We start from the raw sequence: 27,409 nt of genomic DNA, 5'->3' as shown, positions 1-27,409 counted from the left end.
TAGACAAATCATTGTTTTTACATTCATTTTACCATTTTGGTGGTGACAATGCCAAAAAATACCCATCATTTGTAAAGAGGTCATCATCATCATACACTTTGTACCATTTATTTTGGAGGTCCAGCACTCAGAGTGTATATGATTGGTCTAAGTCTTTCACAAACTGGTTGGTTAAGCCTCACATTTGACTGGAACTGGTTTGGAAAGGAATTTGGGATATGGCCAGGGAGGAAATGACATTGCCAACTCTTTGCAAAAATACCTGATGGGATCTTTAACATCCACCAGCAATCAATACTGGCAGACAGGGCATCCCAGCTTAACATCCTATCTGATGGATGGTACGCTCATTGATAAAAAGCCCTGCCTGCAAAATACAAAGGTAACAGTTTATAGTTGGGTCAGGAATTGAACCCGGACGAGACAGCTCAAAGGCCAGTATGCTAGCTTTAAGCTATCCTGCCAGCATGTAAGTTGTATAAAGAGATACTGCAAGAAAATATTGTTGAGTTTAGATAATTATTTTTAACATGTGCATGATTTCATGTATTGTCATATAATAGAATGTGTGATGGGAGTTGTAGTGACGTGATAATACATTAAAGTCTGATGAGTGATGTTACATTGAATGGTTGACTGACTACCTGGATGCAACTGAGGTTGTGATCTACTAATGTGGATTTGTGACCAACGTTGTGGATCAACGTTTTGGATCCACCATTTGGAGAAGTACTCGGCTGAAAAGATTGAAATCTCGAGGAAAAACGGGGCCCAGCTGATGATCCATGCAGTTGGAAAACCATTCATTTCCTTACAGGTTAAGGTTCTTACTTTAGGTAAAGAGAACTATGTTTTGAGATTAACAACATTTACAGCAATCCTTTAAACCTTTAAATTATATTATATTTCAGGCATAGCCGATACTGTGTGTGTGTGTGTGTGTGTGTGTGTGTGTGTGTGTGTGTGTGTGTGTGTGTGTGTGTGTGTGTGTGTGTGTGTGTGTGTGTGTGTGTGTGTGTGTGTGTGTGTGTTGGTTTAAAATTGAATACCTTTTCAAAGCATAGAGGCAAACTTTTTGTTCTGTATGACTGATATTTCATTTATTTAATAAACGTAATGCAATTAATTTAATATTTGTTGAAAGCATTTACTTTCTTCGCAAATTAATTATTTGATTGGCTTTATGAGAACTGAGAGGATAAATAAATGATTCTCATTCTGATGTATTGCATTAACCTGCAAATTTTAAAGAGGGAACTCCAACATAGATAAATATTTCGATTAAAATTCCTCCCACCGATGCAGTAAAATTATTTAAAATCTTGATAACATTTTTGATTGGTGAAGGATGGTGTGGAGTTGGTGGAGGGATGGGATTTGTAAATATCACTTGGAAAAACTAGGATCGACTTCCCGGGCAGTTATGTTGTTTCCACGAGCCTTGACTCTGTAAAGTAATAACTTTCAGCGCAATTTCTTCGTTACATATAACAACAATACAACTTTCAACAGTGACAATTAAATTATAAGTTACATGATAAAGATGTTCTTTAATGTTTTTTTCCCACATACATTGTCTTAAGCTCGTTGAGGAGTACATTGTACTTATCAAGTACATTGTATCTTGTCTTGTATGTGATATATGTACTCTTTTTCTTGTCCAAGCTAGTTGAGACATCATTGTATTGATTATATAGATTAAAAAGACAGACAATGTGTAAATTATTGTCTGAACCTGTGATTTCAGTGTCGTGATCCAAGTGCTCTGATGTAGAGATTAATCAGTTGAACCCAATTCGGCGGATCATGTAAATTTATTGTGAGTACTTGATAGATATGATCTCTGGACAATTGGAGAGGGTGAAACCACAAATGTTTATAAACTATACGAAACATCAATGTTCGATAAATGTGTACGCATTTCTCTGGAAAGCATGTTGCCGGTTATAACTGTCAAAGAGTAGACACAATGGTCAAAATAGAATGTGTTAATGAAACTTAAAATATATTGTATTAGTCAAAAGTATACATGAAATTGCAACCATTTAGCCTGAAATTAAATTTTCACAAAATCGCCAGCATTATATGAAAGAAAGGGAAACACTCTAATAGCTTATTCAAGCATAAAAATTGGAATATGTGTTAATTTGTAACAAAACTCGATTTTACTCCAAAGTTGCTTGAGAACAAGTCTTAATTTGTTTGGATTTTTTTCTCGTTGGATAACCCCAGTGGAAGTGATGTACTCTTTTGTGGAATACCCAAACACTTCGAGCCATGTGATGTACAATCCGAGTAATCGTGCTACTTTCTATTTGATTCTGCCTGTTGGCCTGCTCGGGGCGTACACTTCATGGTGCGGTCAGATGGCATGCTGGAAGCACCCTATTGCCCTCGGTCAACAAACAGTTTGTTAGATGTCAAGGGGCGTCATGAAGCTTATCTGCAGCGGCATGTTCGTTGCCTGTCTGGATCTCAGACTGATATGAACACAGAGTAAATTTGCTCTTTTATGCTCGCACTTTCACGTAGTTTTGGTGTTATTTTTTTATTTTTTTCGTACTGTGCTTTCAAGTCGTCAAGGCCACTTCCTTCCATCGTTTTATACTCCCTCCCGGACAGCATGTGAACACTGCATGTCTGCCAAAGTGACCCAAAACCTCCATAAGAATTCGCATAAACACCGTGCTGGATAACTCGTAACGAAAATCGTACCGGATGATTTTGCTAAAATGTCTTGTTCAATTAGTATAGATATATCTATCTACTGTAATGTAGAATATCTACATGTTCCATAATACTTCACTGACTACGTTTACAACATGTATTTTGTTGAAGGATTGGTTTGGATGCTCGAAATAAAAATTCTCAAAATGAGGGCAGTTTAAACAAACAAAACAAAGATTTTGAAACTTGTACCGAGTGTCGGAAATACAATGCGGTTTCTTGTTTCGTCAGTAAGACCTTTGATAATGCTTTTACACACAATGTGTTGTGAAAAAACATGCATGAAAATTTTTGACTGTTTCAAACAGGAACATTTTATTACATTAACATTGGTGTGACCTAGCTGATTGATGCAGCAAAACTTTAAAAGTAGTACAGTATACCTTGTTGAGAATGATGCAGTGATTTTGAATTGTATTTAAAATACAATAACAGCTTCATACAGCATGCATTCATTTGACTGAAACAAATCTGCAGATTCATAGTGTGAAAGTGCGCGTGTGTGCGCGCACACACACACACACACACACACACACACACACACACACACACACACACACACACACACACACACACACACACACACACACATACACACACACACAAACCTGTTACGTCATTGTAATTTTTAAAACAATTTTACTTATTGTTTTGTACTCCTTTCTCACGCTTTTTTAATTTTGAGGATTTAGTGCATTTGTATTGAAGATGTGGAGCGCTGAGTTCGATGTATGGTCAAAGAGTAAGTTTGTAGCGTGCTTCTTCCGGAATGTGCTCCATCTCTTGGGGAGTGATGGTCTTGTTCCAGATCCCTTCAAGGGAGATTTATCCTTGTGTGGGCAGAGTAGAACGGAAAAGTTCATAATATGGAAACCATCATTCTACCTTACTTTTGGAGACAGGATCTTTTTTTTTTTTTTACTTAGGTTGTTCTAAAGCAAGATCCCAAAATTTACTGGAATAGATTTTGTTTCTGCTACAATTGTTTGAGCAACAGACCCTGTTCATATAGAATCGTTAGGTGGGCTTTTTCTGCACAGTATCCACATTGAATATGCATATCATTTGAAACAAACCCACGCATTCCTACCATTGCTCATTGCCTTTTTCATCACCAAGTCGGTGGATTTGCACAAAACGACCGTCATGGCAAGGACGGAAATAATTTTCAACAGAATGGTCATGAAGGTTGAATTTCCAGCTCACGATCTGTAATGCGAGTTCAGGCACATGTACCCTCACATATACCTGACAGTGAAACGTAATGCAGAGTTCTTTTTATTTCTTCTTCTTCAAAACATAGAACAATTTTCTTTAGTTGTGATATCTCCTGAACTGGGGACACAACTAGTTGCCTTATATCATTATTATTATGATTTTTCGTCCTGTATCTCCATTTTAAAGTTGGAACTTTTTATGGTTTTTCAAATGTCTCCCTATTTTATTATTATTAATGCATCGAAGCTCATGAAAAACAGAATAGCAAGGGGGGGGCAATGTATCAACATACAAAATGGGGCAAAGGGAAAACAATGCAGAGATGACAATAAACTGATGCACCACAGTACAATGAGAGGAAATTATCGGCAAATGGTGAGAACAGTGCCTCAGTAGATGTAGTAAAGCACAGTTGTTGGAATGGCAGTGACCATTCCAACTACTGTGCATACTGTGTAGAGGTGGCTGTGGATAATTCGTGTGTAGAGGTGGCGGTAGGTAATGGACTTGACTCCTGCAAGGAAAAGCTTGTGACAATGGACTTAAAAAGACAGTTACACTGGCAAATAAGAATAATGTAAAACAATGGAGGTGAGACTTGGGGAGTATGCCTGGTGTTGGTTAAATGGTTAGGGTGGTGGGCTTTGGATCCTAGGATCCTGAGTTCAAATCCCGCTCACTGTTTAATAATACCAGGTGGGGTTAACTCGGCCTGTCATCCCTCCAAGGTCGGCAAAATGAGTGCCAGCATGCTGGTATACTGTGTCGGAGTGGCGACCCATCCAAGATTGTACCCAATAGCCAAGGAGACTGCATAAGCAGCACCAACGCTCTGCACAGAGTATGGTCCCAATCTCCTTTCTCCCCTCCCTGGGGAGTAATAAAGTAACATGGAATGGATTTATGTCAGAAAGTGCGTGCTCTGGAGGAGCATGGGCTGCACAGAGAGGTTAGATGGCAGGAGGAGCAAACCTAGAATAGAGCCAAAAAACTAGTAAAAAAAAAATTAAACTGCAAGGTCATCATTTCACAGATGGTGAGCAATGAATCAGACCCTGAGACCATGCTTCCTCATTTGAGATTCCAATGACATGGAAGACCTTAGATTTTCGTGCCTATTGGTGAGTGAGATGGGAAGCAGCATCACCAGTCCACAGTGGGAAACCCTATTCCATGACATTCCAATTGAAGGCCTTGAACATGTTATAAGCTGAGGGTGGCAAAGGAATAACTTGGCCCAACAGAGAATTATGATATGGCAGCTAACTTTGGAGGACAGCTTTGGTGATATGATATTCTCAAGCAGGTTATAGCTCATAAGCGAGGCCCAGGAGCTTCAAAGATTATATCTCTCCCAAAGGTTGATCCCAGAAATAAATTGGGGAAATTTGCCTGCTGATCCTTAAAGAAAGACAAAGTGGCAATATGGGTTTTCCGTGTACCAAGTGACAATATGGGTTTCTCCTATTCCTTGTTGATGACCCAGTTGTTTGCTTATTTGCTCCAAATCTCTGGAGAGGGATGGTCCCACATTCTTCTTCCTTTTGTTTTAATGAGACATACCACTGAATCATTTAAAAACAGGAATAATTTGGTTTTTTTCGATAAATAGGTCTGTTATGAGCCCAATTAAAGACCAATTGCTAACCCCATTAGGATATGCAGACTCTACTTTCTGAATATCTTAAAACACTACATCATTGTTAAAAATAACAACTGAGAAAGGTATTTGTACTTGTTCTGTTGAGCCCATATCTGTCGTTCCAAAACATCCCAAAGACCCTGCCATCAAACCTGAACAATATATACCTGAACTTCTCACTCCAAGAAACCTGTTTCCACATTTTGAGGCTCGAGGATACCCATTTTTTTTTACATTATACCATGCAATGTTGTGCATACCACACTGATGAAAGGCATGTGTGTCATTGATCTTCCATAGTATTCATCGAATACAAGGCTTGTGGTGCTGTCCTGATGCCTGCCTGATATCCCAATATCTCCCAAAAACTTTTTTAACATCATGTGACAAAAAAACATCATGTCTGTTCCATCTAACAATTATCTGGAGGATTCACTTCTCCCATGATATTTCTTTTCGATGGCTTTAGAGATTGATGGCCAGGGTTGGTGTTACCTTTATGTATAATGAGAAACTAGTCATGCTGGTGAAGGCTCGTGTCTATGCATTGGCGAACAGGTAGAACAATGAATGAAATAACAGGATGTTGATTGAGGTATGCTAACTACCATGGGAAGCAAAGAGAAGCTGATGTTTTGGGCATTAATCCTTTGCCAATGAATGCTTAACACATTTACCCTTTGTCAGACAAAGGTTTAATGCCCTAAACATCAGCTTCTCCTTGCTTTCCACGACAGTTAGCATACATTGATCAATGTCCTGTTGATTTCAGCTATTCCTGTTGCCTTTCGTCTTGCATTTCATGAGGACCTTCCCTGTGGTTGATTTTTCGATAGCGAGAGGTTTAAATTATGATGATTGGAGTGCATACCGTGTTACAGCTGACGATCATTTGGCATTTGAACGCCACTGATTTCTTCACTTGGCAGATAATATTCTGAAATTGAGCAATGAGACTGTTCGTTCACTATTTATACCAGGCAGGGAAGCAGGAATTGAAAAGTAGGAGGGCGAGCTGGAAAAATAAAAACTGTGGGGATGAGACTAATGGTGGGTAATGATGGTGTTAAATACATTCTGTTACTTATACATCAATTTTTAGAAAACCACACCCAAAGTTCCATATCACATTTAGTTATAGTAAAAAAACCACACGTCTTCCTCTCTGATGAGCTTACTTCTTGTCTATAAAAAACTGTCACGAAACACAATCTATCATATTTTAAAATGCACAATTTGTTGTCTGTCGGTCGGTCGGTCTGTCTTGTCTGTCCGACCGTGATACATTCGGTCATTATTTATCCGATCTCAAGCAAACTTTCCAAGGAGACTAAAGGTCACATGACGGAGGTTGTAGTGACTTACCTTGGCCCCCTCTCTAAGGGGGATTTCCACATTGGACGAACTCTGTGTTAAGGTGTATAAATAGCTCATGGTGGCATTTCGTGAGGAAGTAAAAATTATTATAACCACAAACTATTCCATCAATTCTTTCCAACATGTGATGTTCAACATTCCAACTGTATACATTTTTATACAGTCAGTACTGGTAGTTTTTTTAAACAGTAGCTACTGAAAGAAATTTGGGGCAAACCAGGGGTGTGTTCCATTGCCAATAAGCTTGCTATCGCTTGCCAAGCCAGCTGTTTCTTATGTACTGTTTCAATGGAGTGCTTGCTTGAGTGCTTAAGCCACTTGGCGAGCACTCTACAAGCTGCTTGGCAATCGAACACACCCCAACATCCTTGAAGCATTCTATGCTTATCACGTTCCCTACAGATTAATGAATCTAGGCTGTCTCAACTTGCTGGTCCTTGAGGTGAGGTGCTAAAATGAGTCTTTACGCATGAATGATGTATCCCATTGCCTGTCCTATTTTTATAGCCATAACATTTTGTGCACTGTACATGGATTGTTAAAACATATATGTTGGGGCCTCATATGTCATTTATCCCAGCCATGGCTTCAAATGTGATGTGCAATATTCCCCCTGACACCCTTACTGCCCAATTGTGACCTTTATTTGACTCATAACCCCATTAGTAATGCACACTCACCTTCTAAGCTGTCCAGCCTGGGTTCAAATCTCAACCTGGCTGGCTATAAACTGTCATCCTGGTGTTTCACAGGCAGGATGTGTGTTCACAGGCAGGATGCAATATTCCCCCTGACACCCTTACTGCCCAATTGTGACCTTTATTTGACTCATAACCCCATTAGTAATGCACACTCACCTTCTAAGCTGTCCAGCCTGAGTTCAAATCTCAACCTGGCTGGCTATAAACTGTCATCCTGGTGTTTCACAGGCAGGATGTGTGCTTCCAATGTGTGCCATTCTTCGGATGGATGTTAAACTCAGCGTCCCATCTGCCGGCATAAGTTGGTGGACGTTAAAGACCCATGGTGTCCTTCACGAAGAGTTCCATACCGTCGGCGCGCTACCGGTGGCATCCTGAACAAATTACAAATTCCTGCCTTAACCTTCGTCAAACGTCAGGCCTGGCCAGCCAGTTTATGAAAGACTTGGACCAAGCTTCCCCCAGCCAACCTGTGGGAATAATTATGGCCGTTGATGAAGAATATCAACCAACTGCCATCCACATGGTCGTACACATACACATGACCCCTTTCACCACCACCACCCCCGCCCCGTTTGCTTCCTTAGGGAGTGGGTGGGGTGTTTCTATGATGTATAAAACAGAGATTGCTTGCTTGCTTGATGTAAGCTCCGCCCTTCCCCTCAGCATGAGTGTAGGTAAAGCTCTGCCCCTCTCCTCAACAAGTGGACATGGAGCAACACCAAATTTCATGGAAGATCGGCCCTCTCAGTAAGACGTGCATACGTCTTTAGTACGTAGCACATCCTGAGTACAACTATTATGAGTACCTCTCATAAGTACGCAGTAGAATGTAGTTTATTATTATAATATAATATCACCTACGTAAGATACTATCTTTGCTTTCAACAAAAATGTTGAACTCTACTTCAAATTCGCATTCTATATCAACCTGCAGGATGACTAAACAGGTAGTTTTATGATAAAGTTGCCATTTGGCCCAAACAAGAAAGCATATTTCTGAATCTTTATATCATGTTCATATGTTCCAACCATTGGGACCATACTCTGTGCAGAGCGTTGGTGCTGCCGAAGCAGTCTCCTTGACTATTGGACGCAATCCTGGATGGGTCGCCACTCCGACACAGGTTCATATGTTGAGGGCGGGGTGGGGTGTCTTAATAAAAAAAAATATTAAAGTGAGTCCACAAAGTTCTAATATCAGCTAATCAAAAGTTCAATTATCCACTCCTTTAGTATCTATCAATGGTTGATGTAACTAATTAACCTCCACCATCTTCGAAGATGGATGGATGTTACTGTTTTCACCCCTTTCTGTTTGTTTGTTTGTTTGTTTGTTTGTGAACAGTATTACGGTAAAACTCCTCGACGGATTTCGACGAAACTTGGTGGGGGGGGGGGGTAAGGTATGGTCCAAGGATCATGCCATTAAATTTTGGACTTGGTCCCCCCCCAAAAAAAAATTGTTAGAGAATTTTTTTTTGCATTTCTACATGTTTTAAGTGATTTCCAACCCCCCCCCAAAAAAATAGTTACCCCCCCTAAATATTTTTTTAGAGAAAATAGTTTTTTTTTGCATTTCTACATGTTTTAAGTGATTTCCAACCCCCCCCCCCAAAAAAAAATAGTTACCCCCCCTAAATATATTTTTAGAGAAAATAGTTTTTTTTTTTGCATTTCTACATGTTTAAAGTGATTTCCAACCCCCCCCCCCAAAAAAAAATTGTTAGAGAAAAAAAATTTTTGCAACTTTTTTTTCAACAAAATTTCGATTTCTTTTTTCTACATGTTTTAAGTGATTTCCAACCCCCCCCCCCCCAAAAAAAAAATGTTGGAGAAAAGAACTATAACTCTGTCAGCACTGTTGACATCATATTTAATGAATAAGATATAAGGTTCACTTGAATGACCCAGCAGTATTGGCGGCGGAGGTTTTGCACTCTCCCGTGTGCTCCCCCTGTAGTTTCCAATGATTCTCTAATACATAGAACCATAATGGTGACACATATTGAGTTTGTGCATCACATTTTTTTGTTTGATGATTATCTGGGAAGCATCCTGGTGGACATGAAGTGAAAAAATATATGCAAAGGCAAATTGCACAAATGTGGCAAAATATAGATGTGATTTGATCACACCCTTAAACTGCTGGACCAGAAAGCTGGAAGCAATATCGTTTACGTGTACGGTATGCTGTATTCTCGCAGGTTTCGAATGCAAATGACTGTTTCGTGCTTTTAGGGAATGATATCCTTGTTGCAGCAAACAACCATAAGTTCCGGAATCTTTAACTGCATTTGATAATCGAACAGTTTGGAAAGAAAAGCTGTGAAGGTGGCAACAAGGGAGGCGTGCTTACGTGTTTAGGATTAATGTTAGCTTTCACAAATCTGTTTATGTGTTCTCTCTATGTAAGCACTGCGAGCATAACGACTGCTTTTGAGATTGAGGGATGAGTCATCTATACAAATAAAGGTGTGTGTGTGTGCATGCGTGCGTGCGTGGGCTCGCTCGCACGCATCGTTGATTTGTATCTACATATGCGGGTTTCAGAATGTGGAATGGAGTCCTCCCAAGGTGTACTCAAAAAGTATCCACCTTCATTCTGGTGAGGGTCACGATTCATGGACCAAGCTGTGAATTTTCTGTTCTCAAAGTTTTGTGCCGAGGGCTCTCTTCAAGATCGTCACTGAGCCCCAAACAGCTTCCAACTGTACTTCATTTGTTATAATATTCCCAAGGATGGTTTTTAGCTAACCTGTAAAGTAGTTCCGATTGCGCGTTGTCCGTCCATCCATCCGTCCGTCCAAAAATATTTGCAACTTCTCAATAACTACACATACAATTTCAATGGAATTTGACCACAACCTTCATCACCTGTGATGGCATTAACAAACAGGGTCTGAAGTGGTCTACAGAGGGAGTTTACTTGGGGGGGGGGAGGGTGGGATGGGGAGTGTGTTGCCTCTTCAAAGAGGTATGTGATTTCTTCTCAAACGATAAATTTCACCACAACCTTCATCATCCATGACGTACCAAAGCTTGTTCATGACATGAGAAAAATCTACCTCTCAGGGGATTTAAGTGGGGTTGACCCCCAAAATATATATTTGCTTTCTTCTCCAAAACTACAATTCCGATGAAACTTGACTACCATCTTCACCACCCGTGATGTATTAAAGTTTATTCACGACATTAAAAACTAGAACTACGTTGTCGATGGCACACCATCGCTTATTCCCACGCGCACTTCTTTGTCCCATTGACGCTAGGTGAAATTTTATCTTGCAAAATGGATTGACTATTCTTTTCTATTTGATGTGCTTTATGACCAAAGACTTACTATGTTTTCCTAAATCAGAAGTCATTGCAAGCATGTCAACATTTCATGAAACATTAACTTAACACTGTCCAACAATATAGAACTGTGCATCAATTTAATCATAGGAATGAACTGTGTATAATACTAATTATAATTACTCATAATCAATAAGATAAATACAGTAAAACCTGTGACTGTTTGTCACTCATGGGGGCCACATAAGTAAGTTCTTTATAAAAGAATTTACCATGTACAATGGTAAATACATTTAAAAAAAAGAATCAGCCCCCATGACCCCACCCCCTCTGGCCCGGCCCCTAGAGGTCATATCAAAAATCCGACAGTGTTGTGCACTTCCCCATACATATATCTACTATGTCTCAAAGTTTCAAGTTCCTATCTCAAACGGTGTAGGAGGAGCTATTTTGACCCCCGATCTGCTAAGCACCCCCCTACCCCCAAGCACCCTCTGATCATCATGTGTTTAAAAAAATATGTTGTGAACTGTATAACTCATGAATATGTTTTATTTAAAAAGCTATAAGACAATTTTTTTTTAATCGACCCCCATGACCCCAACCCCTCTGGCCCGGCCCCTCGGGGCCATATCAAAAATCTGAAAGTGTTGTGCACTTCCCCATACATATATCTACTATGTCCCAAAGTTTCAAGTTCCTATTTCAAACGGTGTGGGAGGAGTTACAGGGTAAGACGGACTGACGGACGGACGGACGGGGGAGACAATCACAATATTCCAGCTTTTCTTCGAAAGCGCGGGAATAATAATTGGGGTCTAAGGGGTTCTCGTGTGGGGTTTCCCCCCAAAATATGGATTTGCTTTCTTATTTGAAACCACACACACAATTTAGATTAAACTTGACCACAACCCTTATCACCTGTGATTTACCAAAGTTTGTTCATGGCATTAAAAATATATCCATAGGTATTTACTTTCTTCTCAATTATATATTTTGTGGGTCATCCATGACAACCAATGGTTGTCTGGTCATCTCATCCAGCCACTACCAGATGAGCGCCCAGGAGTATTGCCCTATGTTTAATATATCTGTGAGGTTCTTTGTCATCATTCCTGTAGGTCCAGCTATCACTGGTACAATTTGGCATTCTTCAGCTTCCAGGATCTTCTCACTTCATTGTTGAGGTCTTGGTGCTTGGTCATTTTCTTGATTTCTACATCGTTTAGTCCAAAATCACTGGTATTAACACCTCAATCAGCAATGCCTTCTCTTGTTTTGTACCTAAGTTTGATATCTGATATCTGGCTGCAACACTGTTTTTGATGTTTACACTCACAGGATCATTAAGTCGTCAGTGAGCGGTAGGTACTTCCATGTTTTCAGTGATTACTTTTGGTTCATGTTCCCACAAATTTTCTGGAACTGGGACATCAAAGTTTTTGCAGATGTGCTAGCGGTACTTTACAAACTCTGTTGTGTCATTGTGTGTTCACCTGTTCTGACATGTTTGTTTTTGTGTGTGTGTTTGGTCATTAAGCACAACATATCATTCTCTTTACTTACTCCATATCTCTCTCTCTCTCGCTCTCTCTCTCTCTTTCTTTCTCTCTCTCTCTCTCTCTCTCTCTCTCTCTCTCTCTCTCTCTCTCTCTCTCTCTCTCTCTCTCTCTCTCTCTCTCTCTCTCTCTCTCTCTCTCTCTCTCTCTCTCTCTCTCTCTCTCTCTCTCTCTCTCTCTCTCTCTCTCTCTCTCTCTCTCTCTCTCTCTCTCTCTCTCTCTCTCTCTCTCTCTCTCTCTCTCTCTCTCTCTCTCTCTCTCTCTCTCTCTCTCTCTCTCTCTCTCTCTCTCTCTCTCTCTCTCTTTTTTTTTTTTTTTTTTTTTTTTTTTTTCTCCCCCATACACACACCCCCTACTCGCATCCCTCCCTCCCACAGTATAGCAACGTTTGGTGAGGCAAAGCTCTCCCCACCTTCCCCCCTCCTTTGCTCTTCCCCCTTCCTAGCTTCCCCTCCCCCTCTCCTCTCTCTCTCTCTCCCCTCCCTCTCTCTCCTTCCCCTCCCTCCTCTCTCAACCCCCTCCTTCATACCACCCGTCAGCGAAGCGACTGATTGTATTTGCTCATAATTGAATAAAAGTTTCAAAACACGTGGATTTCTGGATGCAGTTTTTCACCTGCTTACTTCCTCTGCCATGTAGCATTTAATGTTTTTTTTTTTTTTTACAAAAGTCGAGGCTCAGGGAAGAGTGAGGTTATGGATGGTATGAACTGACAATGAGCAGCAGGTGAATACAATAAGCAAAGGAATGAACAAACAAAAAAAAAAGACGAGATATATACAGTATATATATATATATATATATATACATATATACATATATACACATATATATATATATATATATATATATATATATATATATATATATATATATATATATATATATATATATATATATATATATATATACATACATATATTGTTGCGATTGTGGAAATTCACAGAACATCATTCAGGTTCCCCGAAGATCAGTTATTTCGATAAGTATGTGTTTCAGGTTAGGATCCCCCCACCGATGTGTAAAGGGAATTGTTCGTGTGCCGGGCTGTGAATCTTTGAGGTGGTCAATACTCTTTTCTATCTTTTATTTTAAAACATCGCAACACCGCCATCTCCTCGACGAACAACGCCATCTCCATGCCAACCATCATCTACAACGCGAACAAACATCGCAACCATCATCTCCTACAAACGCGAACAAACAACACCAACCGCCATCTTCTCGACGAACAACACCATCTCCGCGCCAACCATCATCTCCTACAACGCGAACAAACATCGCAACCATCATCTCCTACAAACTCGAACAAACAACCCCAACCATCATCTCCTGAACAAACCGTGAGCCGATTTGCATATATGGATCACAGGACGGCTTCCCCAAAACCAACTAGTGATGTCAGACATGGGGTTTCCAGCGAGACTTTCGAGGGGTGAGAGGTCGGAGGTGAAGAGTGGGCGGAGCCCGACCTTGGGTGAGAGTTAAAGGGGCAGCTCGCCCCCACCTATAAAGGGCGGAGCTCGCCCAGAGTGTGCAGAAGTCAGTAGGGGAGCGGTGGAGAGAAGTCGTGGAGAGAAGCCAGTCGTGGAGAGTCAGAGGGATCTTGAACCAGTGCAAGTTGCGGCTTCAGAAGTCAGTGCCAGTCGGGAGGAGAAGCCAAAGTGCCAGCTGCGGTGGAGTCCAGCGAGTCGTCGGAGTCCGGGCAAGGAGAGCCAGCGGCAGCGGCGGAGCTTGGTGGTCCGGGAAAACGACCCTGACTGCGGTCGAGCAGCGTCACTAAGGTAGTGGACGGGTCATTAAAGAGCATCAACTCTAAAAGAGACAAGGACCTGTTCACTCCTCCGAAAGCATCGCCGGCCAGGCCCGACAAAAGGCTGCGACGAGAGCCGGGCCACCAAGGGGAACCAAGCAGCCACTCAAGCCGCTCGCCCAGCTGTTCAAGCCGCCCGGCTGCTCAAGCGACTGGCGCGTTGCGACACAAGGGCCAAGCAGAGACACCAGGGGTCACCGACCCGAAGACCTTCGAGCCGTCACAAGGGGCGGCCAGGTAACCTGCCCGGCCTCTTGCGAGCCTTCGGTCATCCAGGCTCTGAGTCCGAATAAAGGCTCACGGGCCCGTTTCTTTTCTGGGTTTTGTATGAAAGTCTGTTTCTGTGGTGCCTTGTCTTTATAAAGTATAAATGATTTAAGTGCGTGCCTGTACATAAGTGAATAGACATCGGCTGTAGGCTTTGCTCGTGTCATGTCCCCTTCCCCCATTGATTGCTTGCTTGTTTAATAAATGCCTCATTGTTGAATGTAAACCTGCTTGTTGCGTCCATTCTTCCCATTGACTTCCACGGTGTGTTCGGGAAATTAGCAGGCTGTTAAAGCCAATAAAAGTGGTCATTTGGTCCGACAGAACTTGGCGATTAAAACCGCTTGGCATCGCACACGGAACGAGCGCGCTAAGCGGCTCGTTTCCGTACGAGTTCCGTCGAGGTATAAATTCTCGGTACTTCTGTCTGCGCGCATAATTAGGTATATCGAGATTCAGCGATTAACCCTGTACCGCATGGACAGAATATTGGCAGTTTATGGTGCGTTAACGCATCCGTAGCAGGTTTCCGGAGTTGTCCAGAAGCTACGACTGAATTCTGGTTTTCGGCGGACGCGCGACTGCGGTTGGGCCGTAAGCGGTCGTGCGTGGTGTCGAACCGGTGGATTTCGTAACAATATACATACATATACATATATATATATTGTGTGTGTGTGTGTGTGTGTGTGTGTGTGTGTGTGTGTGTGTGTGTGTGTGTGTGTGTGTGTGTGTGTGTGTGTGTGTGTGTGTGTGTGTGTGTGTGTGTGTGTCTGTAAACTTTTTAAAGTGTAAACACAGCAACATGTAAGCAAGAGAGATGTGCTATACAGAGTGAACGGAGGTAAAAATGATCGTGGCAAAATTGTGGGATGACGTGAGATGGTGGTGCACTGCTTGATATTGTTTTGGCCAAACAGTTCTTGGAAAAGGAGTGGGGGGGGGAGACTGTTCCCACTCAACTGTACCCTGGGCAGCAACACCCCTCCCCCATCTTTTCCTTCTTCCTCCCTCCCTCTATGTGTATTGGGGTGTCCCATGACTTTTGGTATAATATTGTAGATGCAATATCTTTTTGTCTATCATACTTCAGTTACTTTAAGTGATCATCAGGAATGTCCTAGCAATTTCCGGAATCTCACCAATGGATGTTGTGTTTTAGACCAATTACTGGTGTTCTCTTGCAGGACTCGTGCACCTGCCTCAGGGAGCCTGTTCTGCACACGAGTTGAGGGTGATGCTGCACACGGTGAGCCCGCCGCAGGGCCCGGGCGGACTGAACGAAATGCTCAGTTCTGTGCCGTATGCAGTGACTATGCCTCAGGATACCATTATGGCGTTTGGTCATGCGAGGGCTGCAAGGCGTTTTTTAAACGAAGCACGCAAGGTACAATGCAAAAATTAATTGAGCAAAATGATAATTTAACTGGAACAATTAAGCATCGACAATTTTATATACTTATAAAGTTTTCAACTTTATATTTACATACTCCCAGACTACCTGACACTTGCAGAACATAAAACTTGTTCCATGTTCTCCAATCAGACCACCTCCAGCAGATAATTATATTCTAACAAATGAAGAAAACTCGAGAAACAGCCTAAATTATGCATTTTTAATATCTCCTAAATGCTGTTTCAGATTCATTCCCCATTGTCTCCACTCAAATGCTTTATTTCAGGTTTTTTTCTTCATTGGTGTGATTCTTTGTGTGCATTTTACTTTGTTACTTTGGAGTTTGTTTGTTTTTTTCCAGACAAGTTCCACAACAATGTCATTACTATGGATTTTTCTCAAGTTATCACGAATGTGATTACAGATTGAGTTACACTTCATTGTGTATTTACGTTTCCTTGGTGTTTGCTTAGGTCATTGTTTATGTGATCGAATGCACCAATTATAACCTCGTATGACATCGAATTCATTTATTTATTTTTTACTTAACCATCACTGCATTTTATGTGTGAAACTCAATCTGGTTTTTCCTCTTTATGACAATATAAGGTTTTAATTCCCTTTTTTATGTAGATGCTTCATGTACAGAATTAAGAACTCGTCTTGCTGCTGAAGGTTTTTGTGGATGTGCATCAATAACCAGGTAAAACGATATAGATGAAACCAACAGGACATTGATTGAGAATGCTAAGCATGGTGGGAAATAAGGAGAAGCTGACGTTTTGGATGTTAGCCCTTCATCAGAGCAAAAGAGCCGACGTTTTTGTGTTAGCTCTTTGTTGGAGCAATAGACTTGACGTTTCTGGTGTTAACCCCATGCTCTTTTGCTCAGACGATGGGTTAGCACATGAAACGTCAGTTTCTCCATGCTTCCCACTGCGGATAGCCTACCGTTATTAATTTAGGGGATGTCTTGTGGTCAAGTCACGCAATCTTTGTTCCGTATTTCCAATGCCAAGCACATAAAAAAAAATAGGGATGATTGTTCAGTATAATCTCTCCGACTCTGGAAAATCCTCTTTATTTCTTTGCTGGTAACTCCACCCTCTGCCGTACCATATGCCATCCCTCAGACCGGCAAGCAGCAGCTTCTTCGCTCACTGCAGATATGTGTAAAATCACAAACTGGTCCAACACGTGGAACATGTCTTTCAATCCGGACAAATCTCACACTCTCACTTTGTCTCTCCGAAAGCACCGTTTGGAAAAAAACCCCATCCACTCTCTCAACGATCCTCTGGAAGACGTCCTTTCTTTCAAGCTTCTGGGTCTCACTATCTGCCATGATCTTTCCTGGGAAAGCCACATTTACAACCTCGCCTCCAAAGCCAGTCGCCGACTGGCAATCCTCCGTCGTGCAAAGTCCTTCCTCGGCCCACCTGAGTTCCTGACCACATACAAAGCTTTTGTCCGCAGCTTGATGGAGTACTCCTCTCCCCTCTGGGCTGGTGCTCCTGCCTCCCACCTTTCTTGGCTTCATGCTGTGGAAGCCAAGGCTTTTCGGATCACTGGTATCTCCCGCGATGAGGCTGAGTCTTTGGGCCTCTCACTCTCTCACCACAGGCAGGTCAGTGGTCTTTCTGTCTTCTACCGTCTCCTCTCCGGTCTCGCCCCCCCCCCCAATGTGTCTGCGATTTGTCCCCACCACATTTCCGCAGGGCGCTCAAGGTCCGCCAACAACCCCCTTCTGGTAAAACTACCAAAATCACGAATCACTGCTCACCTTCACTCTTTCATTCCTCTTTTTTCCCGCCTTTGGAATAAACTCCCACACTCTCTTCAAACCCATTATTCCCTCCAGGCCTTCAAAACAGCTGTTCACCACCACCTCTTATCACCCCCCATCCAACTCCTCAATCTTTTCTACCCCCGTTAATCCACCCCAAACCCACCTCCTTCAAATTCCCTGCTTTCCTTCCTGAAAGTCCCTGTAATGTCCATGTTTTATATCCCATGTTCCCCGCCCCATCCCTCTCCCTTCCACAGATCTCCTAATGTCTCTGTTCCTCATTGTTTTGTCTTTCCCACTCCCGCCCCTCTTGTCTCATCCCCCCCCCCCTTGCTGTGTGTTGTGTGTAAGCTCTCATTCGAGCCTCAAAATGGTATACAAAAAGAAAAAAAAATTGTTGATCGCTTCTTATACGATTATTGTAAAACAACTGTGAGGGGTGATCAATAATTTGTTTATTTTTCAATGCAGACAAGTTTCCCAGTGCATCAATACATTTGCTCCTTTCACCTTCCGATGAAGCAATCCCTTACATCGTGACTACGTCAGTCATCAGTTGTTATCTATGCCATGAGTTCCACACACATCCACCTTCGGATTTGAAAAGAGATCACTCGGAGATTGATCTGGATTGTGGAGATATAAGATGAATAGCTACAAACCAAAGGTAGAAATGGCAGCCTGAGTAGCATTGTCACACAGAAGTAGAACACCACTACTTAGCTATCTTTCTGAGATGGCTTCCCACAGTTCAGATCTGATACGCTCCAGAACTACTGATGGAACACATGCGTTCAGGTACATGCCAGCAAGAATTTAGGCAGATGCCACTTTTTTCCGGTTAAATCAAGAGAGTTGCTCATAACCACGATGAGAAGATGCTCTTAAGTTTATGCAAAGTAAATGAAAAGTCGGTATCCTGAGAGGGTCAGCAGGACCTTAATCCTTTCATAATGGCAAAATGAGATTTAATATGCTTCCGTTAAATACAAGCAAGAACAATTCAGTGGAGCATAAGGCTAGGTATATATGTTGGCAGCCAAGCATACAATTCGGCATCCCGTTATGAAATCTTATCAGATGTTGTGGATTGGGGTGGCCTGATTGCATTCCGACATGTTACATGCTCTCATTCGCTCATCTCTCATATTTATGTGTTCTCATTCGCTTCGTGTTACGAAGCATTCAGACTCGTCACGGCAATTGATACAAACTAGAGATGGAATCTAACTGCTTTATCGGCAATTTTTGTTGCTATTATATCCTGAGCACTCTCTATTGCTCTATCATGGTGTTACATTACAATATCTGATAACTATGATTGTTTATGGTCATGGTTTTCACTCTTAGACTCAATGAAAGTCAATTTTATTAACCATGATACTTTTTGATTGTACATTTATACTCTTGAGCCAAAGGTTGAGCATGTGATTACTACATTCGAATTGTTGGTTTGTGGGTTCTTAGATATATGTATTGAACAAACTATTCCAAGACAAGTGCTCTGTTAGTGGTTGAATTAGAAAGGAGGGAAAGGCTGTTCCATTCAAATATTTAAATGTTTTTTTTTTGTATACATAGTCAAGGCTCGTGGAAGATTTAGAACACAGAATGGATCAGGATGCAACATCACAAAAGGAACAGCAGAGAGAGGGGGGGATGCCAACAGCAGGGCTGATGGAGAAAGTAGATGGATACGGACAAACAAGGGTTGTGTGGGCAATGATGAGAGTAGGGGAGAATGCAAGGGGTGGACAATATGGATACAGAAGCAAAACTTGGGGGTGGCGGAAGTGGGAGTGGTTTAACGGTTGTCGAAAAGATCATGGTTTTGGATAGGTGATGATCCCAGACGGTGATGAACAGCTTTCTATACTCGAACACTGTTCACGCAGTTTCTTGCAGCTGTTCTTCAGACTATGTCTATAAACCTTCCTGCTGATTCTTCTATCGATTCAATATCAGATAGCAAATTGTCCAGTCTTCCCAGACATTGAAGCCAAGTTGAGGGAGGATTCGTGAAATTTTGTGGATGTGAAATACTCTTCTTCATTAGTAACTTGAAGATATCTACTTGAGGCTATCCAATATATCACCGATCAATTCACAGCTGCTTCTCAAAAATCTGTACTAATGATTAATATAATGAAACGACCGTAGTCTTTGTATCAGCCTCCTGCTCCTTGAATACCGCATATAGATTTTGTTTTCCAAATGTCCAACAAATGAATTATATCAGTCACAAAATGTATATTATCTGGGCAGCATAATTTCAGCAGACATCTCTGTTTATGTGAGATCACCATCCGCATCGAAACAGCATCAAAAGCAGGTGGTCGCTCGTTAAAACCTGTTTGGTGTCAGTCAGGCATTGCTTTGGTTACTTAATGTAAAATATATCATGCTGTAGTATTAACTTCACTTTTATATTGTGTTTAATAAACATCGTCACCATTTGCATCAACCCACCAACAGAGAGCTCAGGCACCCAAAGTTGATTCTGGGTGTTCATGCAACAAAATGTCGAAGTTATCATTCGTATGAACATGTTAAGTGTGAAATCCATCCCGACGTCGAGTCGCTTATGATGGGCTGCTCGAGTTGTACAAATGGGTTAAGAACGAGCAGAATATAAACTAAAAGCAGACAATATGTTTTGCTAGTACTTGGGAAGATATGGCTCCACGCCATTCCAACTGTGTTTCATGGGAATGATCATGTTGTTTATTCCTGTATGTATGTAACCGAGGATTCTCGGCAAGAATTGTCTCACAGGACACAAGTTAGTTCGTCCCTCCTGTATCGCATGGCACATTATAACCTTAATTAATTTAATACGACTCCACCATCATATCAAAACCTTTGAACTGTATGCATATATTTTTGTCTGAGCGAGTTATATTTAGTCACCACCTCTTTGCCATTCCCTTTCGCCCCGAGTTCCAACTATTTACAGTGTCATTTTGGATCTATTGCAAAATCCACATGATAGATGGGTTTGGGGAGGGGAGAGGGGGGAAGCAGTGATAAGCTGGGGAGTAAGTTTAGAAAATGAAATATAAGAAGGGAATGGATGGGGACATGGGAGAAAAGTGAACAGAGGAAGAGGGGAGGCAAGGTCTGAGGTTTAAGAAAAGGAAAAGAAGGTTGTGAAGAGATGGGAGAAAGAGAGCAGAGAATCATGGAATGTACGGGGACATACCTGGGAGGGTTGGCCGGGAGGTGAAAATTCTGCCATTTTGCAGATGTAATTTGATTATTCCCCTTCACCAATGTTGTAGCCATTGCAGAGTTCGTATAAACTCAGCACCGATGTTGTGCACAGTTACTGACAATTAGATTTTCATTCTGCCTTGATGGCACATTTTGTCAGTTTAATATCCAGGCATGGAAGTCACTGTAGTTACTCACGGGTGCTGCCTCGCATTTTGGAACCGATTTTGCTTCTCGAGTTATTATGTTGAGGTTAACTTTATTGACATCACTGTGAACTCACCTGCAGGGAGCTGAATGTGTGTTCATTTTTGAAGGAAGCATTCATTAACATTGTTTGTTGGCTAATAGATTTTTCTCGAGAGAATCTGTTCGGCTAATTATCCATTTGTCCTTTGTCCAGGTTAAGTATATAATATAAACACTGAGTTGGAACAGCAAAGGACGTTGCTAATTTTTCCATAATTGCATGTGCAGATGGGCTATTCAACCAAAAGGCAGTGCTCTGTATAATGGGCAGATTTAGCACTCAGTGTTTGGAACTCTCTTGCCATTGTTTGGGGGAAAAAATCCGGTGAATTGGGAAAACATTTTGATTCTTATTTTCAGAGCTTGACAACAAAACAGCAAATGATAAAATATTTCTTTGGTTTAATTGTTTCAGTCCCTAAACTTGCAATTGTAGTTCCAGAAACATCTTCATGAGATTGGTGATTTTGTTTTCGTTCCAATGCGAGAATCGTTCATAAACATCAGTTCCTGTAATTTGCTCTGTAAGTGCCGTTTAAGGAGCATCGACAGACTGCTGCGGTTTGTCACTACCATAATTGCTCTTGCTCTGCATGTTGGGCTCAGCTGGCCATGCTAATGAGATTTTTTTCAAATGTGCACCTTTTGAAGTGGATGCAAGATTATCCTTTATGCGTGGCAATGTCCATTCTCTTTTGGAACAACATTTAAGCACAAACATGCAATGTTTTGGCAGATTGACTTGTCTTGAAATATCAATGATTGAGATAGCTGTATTTGGGACCAGAAAGGTGGGGTGGGTTTGGGTGGAGGGGGCGGTGTGTGGGGAGGGGGGTGGGTAGAGGTCTCCTGGTGATTATGGCAATTTTTATTCATTGGAGTAGTTGGAACTAGACGATACATAGAACACCTTACCCCGTGCAGTATTGAGAAAAAAAATGACATGGGCGGGGTCTGCAAGCAGCAAATTTGATTGGTAGAGATGATGTAAAATGCTGTAATATTTGGCCGAGTTCTGTAAAATGAAAGGTTTTTGAAAGTGCCAATAAAACTGTGTGTGTGTGTGTGTGTGTGTGTGTGTGTGTGTGTGTGTGTGTGTGTGTGTGTGTGTGTGTGTGTGTGTGTGTGTGTGTGTGTGTGTGTGTGTGTGTGTGTGTGTGTGTGTGTGTGTGTGTGTGTGTGTGTGTGTGTGTTGTGGTCTACGGTGTTCAAGTATATAATTCAATTGAAATAAAGTAAGAGTTTTAAAAGTTGTCGAAAAATTTTTTTGGGAGCTTACCACTGTTGATGCAGCATCTTTTATACCTTGTTTAACACGTCACATTAGGTTTCCATGCCTTTTGTTTGTGTCCTTTATGACGTCCTTAAAAACAATGTTTCCTGTTTGGAATAAGTTTCGATTTTGTTTTATTGCCAGTCATCCAGACTTAAAAAAAAAAAAACTCACTCCTCTCTGCACATGTGCACTCATGACAAATTCATCCCCCAAAGTACGGCTAAACTACAGGTTGATGTTCCAATTCATGTTCAAAAATCTAATATTCAATTTAAATGAAGTTGTTTCTCAGTCATAAACTGACATATCTGACTGACATAGACAGACAGACAAATTGAACCAATTGCTTGATCTCGCTTTTCGCTTTACACGCGTATGGTAATTACAACTGACAAGAAGACAGAGCCTTGTATATGGACATGCAGACTCACACACTCACTCACAGACACAAAAACCAATTACATTAACCTTGCCAGCCTGATGTTGGCTTAAAGGTTAGGGTGGCTTGCTTAAGATCTTTGGATCCTGAGTTTGAGCCACTGTTGTGCTGTTGATTAATGGCAGGTGGGTTGACTCAACCTGTCATCCTTCCAAGGTTGGGAAAATGAGTACCAGCTTGCTGGGAAGAATGAGCTATTTGAGTGTGCTGCGTCGGAGTGGCGACCCATCCATGGTTGTGCCCCCCAACCAAGGAAAAACTGCCTCGGCAGCTCCATGCAACTTCAACACAGGAGGAGGCCATTAGGCCTCTTGAGCCTGTGCAATGGTTGTCAAGCTATGGTTGTTTGTCCATACTCTATCCCTTTTAAATGCTGCACATCAAGCAAGGAAGCAGCACGTACTCAGCCAGGGTGGGGTTTTTAAGTCTGAGGTATGACTCGGCCAGGGTCGTGATAGAACCGCCGACCTCGCAGACTCAAAGGGGACGCTCTAACCATTATGCTGGTTAATATGTGGAAGTATCTTGAGAAGGTAGAACGAAGTCTTCCAAATTATAAAGAATGGAATACATGTTGAATTACAAACCAATGAGATTATATGGTGAAAAAAAGTAGCTTTTGAATTTTTGGGAGAAAATTCAGGCATTGTGAGAGTAATCTCTGTCTCATTTGGTTTCAAAACTTATTTCTTTGAAGCATACTTGAAAAAAATTATCCTTTAGCTAAATAATGCCTTTGAGAAAATTGTTTCGCCAAAATATCTTTTTCCTGATCAGCCTTAACTGATCTTTCTGTGTTTCGTCTTTTTGTTTGAAAAATAGATCAAAGGAAGAATTTTATGAAAGAAGCTCTTATAGTAGTCGTGGGATGACCTCCATGAAAGCTGACTTGATTGTGATTTTAATGACCTTTTTATCTCCATGATAGGTAACCTTCAGGACTTTACCATCACTGCATCTTTATGGATACGATGTTGCCATAATAAGGACCTTTTACATTATAATGATTGGGTTTTTGAACATACATGTCATGATAATGTAGGAACCTTTAATTTTGCCCTTATGTTGTCGAGCTTCTTTTTAAGTCAAGTATTACAATATGTGGTGTGGAGCAAAGGAATGGGAGTGGTGGTGGAAAATCGAGAAAACCATGGGAATGGGGGAGAATAGAGGTGAAAATCAGAGGGTACTGAATTGGAGATGAGGGGAGAAAGGGAAACGAGATTCTGAGAAAATGTAAGAAAAATGTTTGGGTCATTCTGGAGGGGTTTGGGTGGGAAGGTTGTCAGAAATTGTGCTATATTTGTTTACTTTATAATGTGATTACTTTAAAACGAATTCATTTGCAAATATCTACATCAATATGGCACATATTTGACCCCCTTCTTCCCTTGTACCCCTTACCTTTCACTCTCTTCACCCTACGCCCTCCCCTTCCTCCCTCCACTCCTTCATTTCCAACCTAATTTCTGTTTTTCCACTCTACAATCTCTCCCCTCCATTTTCCCTAAACTGTCCATTCCATTGCTTTTCTTTCTGGATCGCATAAAATTTAGCCACCCCCTCCCCCTTCCCTGCACCCGAGAACATCCACATTCATGAACACGTATTATCGAAGGGTCAAATGTGTTTTTCTGTTCAAGCTGAAAAACTTGATCAATCACATCTCTCTCTCTTTCTCTCTTTCTCTCTTTCTCTCTTTCTCTCTTTCTCTCTTTCTCTCTTTCTCTCTCCACAATGTTAACACGACAAAAAGGTGCACAAATTGACATTTTGAGGTTTACAGTATCCACATGGGGCATTCAAAATGTTATACGAGCATGGTATTTGTTTGTACCCAAGATATCCAATTGCATCACGCCATCATTGACAAACACCAAGGGATATTAACCAAAGGTGTGATCCTCTCTCATGGCAATGTGACTGTGCACAAAGCCCATTTTCACAGATCGTTATATGGTCCTGTGGTTTTGAACAGCTGTTTGAAACATCGCCTTCACTCCTCCCTCCCCTCCCCTCTCCACCCCGTCTCTTGTACAGCCTAGACTTGGACCCCTGTGACCATTCTCTGCTTTGACATTTGATGTCCCACCTGCGTGGCTGCACCTGTGAAGGGACCAATTTATGTTCATTGTCTGCACACTGTTCTTTTTCGTTTTTCATATCTGAGGCACTGTCTTATATGCCATGGAACCATGGGAAAGTTGTTATATTTTGTTCACTTTTCAAACTTCCATGCCCTTCAGTGTTCACATTTGCCGACCACATTGGAGAAGTACCACAACTTCAGAAGCAGAACCTGAACAATAGCCACAATCTAAACGTGTGTGCTGAGTTTTATTTTGTACAACCCATACTGTCTACAGGAAGAGGAATCTTGATCTCAAAGTTATGGTGTCAGCAAATTATTGGCACAGCACACCCAAGTTTGAAATGTACCTTCCCAACCTGCATGTCCATAATTATTATTCCCACTTATTTTCTTGTCATCACGATGAGCCTTTTGTGTTTTTTTTTTTTTTACAAGGGCAAGGCTTATGGAAGAGCAATGTAGAACTGACAGTGGGACAAACATCAAGGGAATGAATGAACAGAAAAAGAGGAAAGGGAAGAAGGGAGGAAACACTGAAACTCGTTAAATAAGTTGGCTGCGTTTGGAAATGTTAATAGGTGCAATTTAGATCATGTGTCAGAATTGGAGATGACAGTGCACTGATTGCTTGAAGCCGTGGAGGGAAGAGTGAGACAGAACAGCCTCTGGAAGGTTGTTCCATAGATGGGAGAAGTGAGGAATAAGAGAGTTGAGGTGTGCAGTGATTCTCGATTTTAGAAATTAAACTGGAAAGGGGTTATTGGAAGAACACATGCATCCTGGAGTTGATGCAGACGATCGGAGGACTGAGACAACAGAAGGAGCAATATTGGAGAATATATATGACAGAAAACAGAGATTGTTCCATGCTTGTTCACAAAGAGCGCATCACCTGGTTTATGTGTTTCAATAAAAGACATTGTCAAAGATTTTTGACTTGCACTCCTCAGGTTAAAATCACAAGCAGATGAAAAATAAGCACCAAACTCTCGTTTATAAAGTTACAATGTAATGTTCTCAACATTGATTGGTTGAAAGAGAGAAAGAATGGATGGGATTACCTGATTGGTGGAACAATAGACAAAGAGCATCATTAATATTGAGTTGGCAGAAATGAACCATCATGTATAATGATTAGGTGGAGATGAATCACAAAAGTACCTGCAGAAACAGAATGCTAATTAGCTGAGGGCTAGTTGGGGTGGTGGGTATGGTTTTCATGATGACTCAACGTTGACTGTGGTACAGTTGTCACACAGTCATGCCATCATAGTCAAAATAAATATAAAGTCAAACCGTTGAAAAACCACATCAAACAGACAGTGTCCCATTCTTATTATGCTGTTCAACCACGAGTGATTTCCACCACCCGCCGGTTGCTTCCGTCAGTCCATAAATATGTTCTGCCCACCTCTCATACAAGTAAGATTATTTACTAATTTCAGTGCCAGTGTGATTTCAGGTAGGTGGGCCGCGCATCTTTGAGATTGAAGGATCGTATTGAACAACACGTCCCGTTGGTGATCAGACGGGGTCAGTCATCCGAACAGAGAAAAGCAACTCGGGCTTGTAAGAATGTACATAGTATGACAACTATTCCCTGTGCCTCGGCAATTGGTTACCATTCACGGAATATCGTATTGGCTAGTTTAAAATCCTGAGTAGAGGACGCAGTTTAGCTCACTTAAAAAAAGAAATTTGGTATGCACTGTCGAGGCTCGTATAAGAGCTAACACACAGAAATGCACAACAAGGGGAGCAGGAGACAGGAGGGGCAGGAGAGGGAAGGAAAAGAAAAAACAGTGGGACACAGAGACATGAGGAGATCTGTGGGAGAGGGGTGGGCCGTGGTACATGGGGTAAGCAAGATGGACACTGCAAGGACTTTCAGGAAGGAAAGCAGGAAATTTGAAGGAGGTGGATTTGGAGTGGATTAGCAGGGGTAGAAAAGATCGTGGGTTTGGAAGGGGGAACATAGGTGGTGGTGAACAGCTGTTTTGAATACCTGAAGGGAGTAGTGGGATTGAAGAGTGTGGGAGTTTGTTCCAAAGGCAGGAAAAACAGAGGAATTGAAGGGTGCAGGTGAGCAGTTATTCTTGATTTTGGTAGTTTTACCAGAAGGGGGTTGCTGGCGGACCTTGAGCACCCTGCGGAAATATGGAGGGAGGAGTAGATCTCAGACCGAGCGGGGGGGGGGGTGGCGAGGCCGTGGAGACGGTAGAAGACAGAAAGACCACCGATATGCCTGTGGTGAGAGAGTGAGGGACCCAAAGACTCAGCCTCAATGCGGGAAATACCAATGATCCTAAATGCCTTGATTTCCACAGCGTGAAACCAAGAAAGGTGAGAGGCGGGAA

At 41.7% G+C, this 27,409-nt stretch overlaps 1 protein-coding gene across 7 annotated transcripts in view; it reads left to right on the top strand.

Annotated features, from left to right (window-relative positions):
• LOC147020008 (estrogen receptor beta-like) overlaps positions 1-27,409 on the top strand; it is a 295,296-nt gene that overhangs the window by 91,096 nt on the left and 176,791 nt on the right. For 6 of the 7 annotated variants that reach the window (XM_085894930.1, XM_085894929.1, XM_085894931.1 and 3 more), the window contains one exon: positions 15,786-15,985. In XM_085894930.1, coding sequence (XP_085751056.1) covers positions 15,786-15,985 — 200 coding nt within the window. The remainder of the gene's footprint in view (positions 1-15,785; positions 15,986-27,409) is intronic. The other variant, XM_085894935.1, reaches the window with a different exon arrangement.

Source organism: Eptatretus burgeri, chromosome 9 (genome assembly GCF_056783735.1).
Source record: "Eptatretus burgeri isolate ZD-2024b chromosome 9, Ebu_testis_v1, whole genome shotgun sequence".
Taxonomy (NCBI): Eukaryota; Metazoa; Chordata; class Myxini; order Myxiniformes; family Myxinidae; genus Eptatretus; species Eptatretus burgeri.
This window is presented reverse-complemented; position numbering and strand designations above follow the sequence as displayed.